Raw genomic sequence first — 5,514 nt, 5'->3', positions numbered from 1 at the left:
TGAAGTTCGACTTGTAGCTGACATAGGAAAATGAAATGTAGTAAATACAGTTTTCATAGGCGTATTGCAAACATTGATATCATTTCTAGTTTTAAGTTGCAATTCAAATCATACATCTCTTTGGTACAGTATCATTTAAACCTTTTTTAAAGTAAGAATCCTACTTAAAGGTTTATAAAAAGAAAACAGTACTCTGTTTCCTCCCGTTGCTTTTGGCGTTCTTCTTTATGTGTGTCTCACAGCTATGAAGAATGGTCATGTCAATTTCCCCACTCGTTACCTTCCCTGTCACAATCCTGAAGTAACGGTCTAGGTAACGTTTTAGTGACTCCGATGAAAACACAACAAGGAAACAATAAGAGACATGCTACGGTCAGCCATGACTAGCAGGGGAATTACTTTTGCCCTGCGGCAAAGTCTTTTCTCACTTCGAAGCCAGACTTTAAATCATGACAGAAAACGGAACGACCAAGCATCATGTTTTGGCAGAACATATGTTTAATTTACAAACCAGCAGAATACAATCATATTCATAAATGAACAGAGCGGGGAAACTCAGAGCTTCTGTAAACATAAGTTAACAAGTGGTGTCACAGCGCAAATCTTTTTAGAGTAGTAGTAGTAGAATGGTTTAATTTCAATTTGAAACAAAAACATACACAATATGCTCTGACGACAGACTCGCAGGCAACCATACTGGAGGCCTGAATTGCTCTGTGGTCAACACAAAATAACATTAAAATATGCTATCAAAAGGCATTATTGTTAAAAACATTATTGCACATTATTAACACATTGCTAAAATTTATATACATGTAGTTATAAAATATTCCTCTGCTTTAGACACTACGCAGTTCTGGAGTTGTGACAGCCAATAAGCATATTTCAAAATGTCACATTATGCAAGGGGGGGGGGTGGCTGGACGTTACTGATCTGTGATGCAACTTCAGTCCAAGCTTAGGTAACAATCCCCTCTGTCTACCCGAGGTATCACCGGCAGGGAGAATCACAATCACTTGGTTGTCGGCAAGGCATCGAGAATGTTGGCAACAGCCCTTGTGATGGCACTGGCAAGGGATCAGGACACTTTGAGAGCAATGGTTACTTCTTCACACAGTGCTTCAACCCGTTCATGTGGCAACCAGGTCCAATGCTTGGCCTACAGCTTCTGTACGGAAAAATGCTGCCAAGGCTTTGTTGCCCTGTCAAGACCTGCTGTTTTTACAAAAACTGCAATTGCACAGTGCCCCAACAAATTCATACGTATATCATGATCAAAGTGACTTGAAAACACTCAATGCCAGATACTTTGAGGGAAATATAACAATAAAAGCTACCAACTTACAATGTGAACACGTTGCAGAAGTCCTGAATTTCCGTGTGGATCTCTCCGAAACTGCTGTCCATGCTTCCTGTTACAAATAATATTAAATGAAGTAAAATTTTACCTATCATCAAAATTAAATATATATAAGATATGAAATATAAATCATAGTCATTTGTTTATAATGTGAAGTTAATCATTCTAAGAAGCCAATTGATAATGAGAATGTAAATAATAACATACTATTCTCTGCTGTCTGCCAGACAAGTGTGGCCTTGTTTCTTCCTGACACCACTATTGCTGGTAGCCATGTTCTGTCCACCCCATGTTCTCTCATGTCTTCAAAAGAAATTTAAAGAGTTACTCAGAGCTAGATGGGTTATGGCAAAGAAAATGTAATAGTCCACAAACAGATAAGTTGCATTGTTATGCTGGTTTGTTTTGCTGGTGGAATATCATGAATGTGTTGCACAGTTCAGTTACTAGGTTTATGAAGCAAGTTGTGGAAAAGCCTCAAAACTAAAAGTATTTTATATGTACTTAAACTGCTACGCCACTGTGTACTGCTTCATTTGCATCTTCTAGAATGTCATGTTTTGTTTGAAAAGGACCTGAGGAATCCTGTGTCATGAAGGAAGGTGTATGTACGTGACCCTAGGGACCGGTCTTAACTGTCCCGCTACCCAGGACTGTCTACCAGGAACCCTGCAGTTGTTTTACCTAAACGACCCATCCCACGAAAGCCCAACGAGGAAACAAAGTCACCGTATAACGAAACGACAAAATTCATGACGTGCCATCTAAAAAACCAATGTTAAATAGCCAGGATCTTATACTAAAAAACTACCGCGTTCACTCACACACAGCATAGGTAAAACGTGCATTACTTCGTTCTATTTCCTGCAGTTCCAACGCGGGGGCTGGAAAACGAAAAAAAATTAAGTTAGACTACGCTCCATATACGTATATATCTATTTTTAGTTTTTCGGACCAGTATGACTACATGTGAAAATGTCACCATTGTGATGAAGTGTTGTTGCGATATGGCAACCTTGCTCGGTATGAAATACACTGCAGTTATTCAAGGTCTAAATTAGGTCCCAAATAACAAAAGTTCACTTCCCCTAGTGTGCAATGAGCTGGCGCCTAAGCACAACAGAAAATTAGTACCAGTGAGCGTACAACTGTGAGACGGTGTTCTTTGCTCAAATTTTCTTCATTCTTGAGCTGTCCGTGGCCCTCCCTGCAGTATGGTGCCTGGACGTTGCTCAACATCACTGAGTGCCGCCTGTTCTTCTTCGAGGAGGAAGACCTGTCCAAGGCGCATCAGATTTTCCCTCCTCCAGCTTTGCATTCAGCTCCCGCTCTTTGTACACTACGTGTGGTTTGGTCGTCCGCCTGAACGATATGAAGTTGCATCTGGAGGTTTGTCTGTGAAAAAATAACATAAATACATATACTGACTATATGGTAATACAACTCTAGTATCTCACAAGGACAACAGGGCATCCCTAACCACTGTGCTGATCATGAGGTCCTGCTGAGCCTGTCTTTGTTGTTGGTTGGCATCCGGGAGGGCAACTGGCTTGTTCTTGCGTGCCTTGTGGGCTGCCCTCACCCTGCAGCATTTCTCAGTGACCACTCTGTACAGTTTGATCTTTTCATCTTTGTACTGCCTGTTAGTCTCCGCTGTAAACAGGAATGATATATGTCTTAATTTCAGCATAACTATATACATTTAAAACTATCAAATTACTACACTGATTTTGCAGTATTTAAGTTACTAGTAATTTCTGAGATAATGGATGAAATGTTTTGTATTCATATGTAAAGCTTTAAGTGTATGTAGGTGTCAAATACCTAGCAGAATACATTTTGCTTTACCTGCAATTTCACCCGACAAGATCCCGTAGAAATCATTGTGTAGACTTTCCATAACTCAATGGCAATTAAGTTTTTAAGCCAGATGAAGAAATTATTTGCAGCTACTATTCTGTACTTCCATGGCATTTGAAAAGCTAATTATTTTCCTGTAATGTAGGGACATTCAGGAAAATATATAAGAAGGTTACACACAGAACAAATGTTCTATTACAAATGAAATCATGTGCAAGATATCCTTACCCAGAATGGCACCGAGGATGGTGGGGTTTAGTGCTTCATGGGCACCACCTCCAGTATAGTTTCCCCTGAACAGTTCTTCATCGGAGAAGTAAATCCCCGTGAGTTGTTTGAAGAACTGTTCGGGGATGTTGACCAGAATATGGGGGTATGTGACTACCCCTTTTTCTGGCCCTCCCAGCGGTACTGGAGGCTGTCCAGCCTGTGGTGTAAAACATAATTATAACGACGGCATCAGTAAATTAATGAAGTGTCATCCACAGACATTGAGTATAATAGGAATTTCCGAAACGAAAGTGACAAATCTATCATTATTTGAAATGTGTATCTTCCTTATATCCAAACAATATCGTTGCGGACTGTCTCATACTTCGTAGAAGTGAAGTATTAGAACACTACCAGTTGCATCCAGGTATGCGGTGTCATCTCAGGTCCATTTTTTGATTTTCTTCTGTCCAGAGCATAACTGTCGGTGGCGCGAGCATAACCCTTTGATTGTAGCCTTCTGATTGTCACAAAGGTCTAGGGGAGGGCGTGATTCCTGCTGCATTTAACCCTAAAAGAACGCTATTTTGAGGGGTTATGTACCAAGTACTATCACTGCGCTAGATCAATTAGCCAAATCAAGTTTTTGCCACCATTGTTTGACCCATTGTTTGACCCTTACAGACATTTACTTTTAATACTCTATCAAACTCTTCAAACGAGAAAAGATGTTCATATCCCTTTTAAATCTGTCATTAAACACAATTCACATAAAGAATGGCTTATACACCAAATTAAATCTCTTATCAATAAAAGACAACGGGGTTTTGATTATGGCAATATCATATTTTAAAGAAAGCTAAGGAACCATGTAAACTGCTTGTATATGAAGGCAAGGAAAATGCATTATTTTGATAAAATCTACGTTTTAAAGAATGATCCAGTTTTTCATGCAGTTGCATAATACATAAGAATCTGTGACAGTTGTCATCCACAAAATCTACTTCCTGTGGCCTAGAAAGTGGAAGGTAATCTCACCGGAGTTCACTTGTGGGTCAGCAGCAGCAGCGGCCTGTAACTTGATGCTGGCAGGTGCTAAGGGAAGAAGATTAAGACAAATTAGTTTCAGTATAACGTACATAACTATCATCAGCTGACACACTTACTGCACACTTGCGGTTGCACTCTGCCTACCTTCATGGTCAAGGCTCGTCAGCACAGCAGGGAGGGTCTTGTACAGGGAACTGCAGGCTTCATCATGGCTGAGCCACCTGGTGTCCATGGCCTCTTTGAGGGTCCTCTGTGCCAGGTCCATGATCTCTTAAAATGCCGATATAATGAATTGAATTACTGCAGTGTTTAAGATCAAATTCAATACTTACACAAAAGGCAGATGATTAGGGCTTATTATCCAATGCACTAAAGCATCCTACCTGAATCTGATGTAGTCTTGACATCCGGCATGCCGAATAGTCGAAAAACCTGGACAGCTCCCCGAGGTTGGGCTTGAAGGAGTTGCGGAAGTATGAAACCGCTTCTCCAGCCTGGCAAAAGTAGGAAACCGCTTCTCCAGCCTGGCCAACCTATGTGCGATACAATGGATGGCAACTAGCAGCTGGCATTCGGCCTTGAGAAGGTTGCAACACCATTCCTCTGTCCTGCAAGGCATTAACAGACAGAATTGTCATTATTTGTTGTATTTCTGTACACACAGAATGCTAGTAGTATATTAGTACATCACATACAAATTAAAAATATATTAATTGTTCATTCTTGTCATCTACTCACCTGTCGTCACTGAGGCACCATCAGACCCAAACCCGAGAAATTTTGGGAGAGACGGCCCAGTCAGCATTTTTAGTGTCATAGGAAACCTGGCTACTCTCTGGAAACTGCCGATGAAGCGCTGTGAATGTGGGCACGTGAAACAGCGTGTGATGTTAGAGAGACGCCACGGATGGAGACTTCTCCAGCTGTACCCGCCTGGTGGTGACCTAATCTGGACTAACGGCCTGGAACATATACAAAACATGAACATCTGGTTCTACTGAAGTTATGTACTATACAAATGTTGTACAGTCTG

The 5,514-nt window shown here is 40.8% G+C and overlaps 1 protein-coding gene across 1 annotated transcript; it reads right to left on the bottom strand.

The window, feature by feature from the left end:
- Positions 1 to 2,814: 2,814 nt before the first annotated feature.
- LOC109467599 lies at positions 2,815 to 4,746 on the bottom strand. Its single transcript, XM_019765617.1, has 4 exons — positions 4,626 to 4,746; positions 4,480 to 4,526; positions 3,450 to 3,648; positions 2,815 to 3,014 (listed from the first exon to the last, which is right to left on the bottom strand). The coding sequence occupies exons 1-4, from the start codon at positions 4,744 to 4,746 to the stop codon at positions 2,815 to 2,817; spliced, it is 567 nt and encodes a 188-aa protein (XP_019621176.1).
- Between the last annotated feature and the right edge of the window lie 768 nt (positions 4,747 to 5,514).

Source organism: Branchiostoma belcheri, unplaced genomic scaffold, assembly GCF_001625305.1.
Source record: "Branchiostoma belcheri isolate BF01 breed outbred unplaced genomic scaffold, Haploidv18h27 scaffold183, whole genome shotgun sequence".
Classification (NCBI taxonomy): domain Eukaryota; kingdom Metazoa; phylum Chordata; class Leptocardii; order Amphioxiformes; family Branchiostomatidae; genus Branchiostoma; species Branchiostoma belcheri.
Note: the sequence above shows the minus strand (reverse complement) of the source record. Positions and strands in the feature narration are given on the sequence as shown.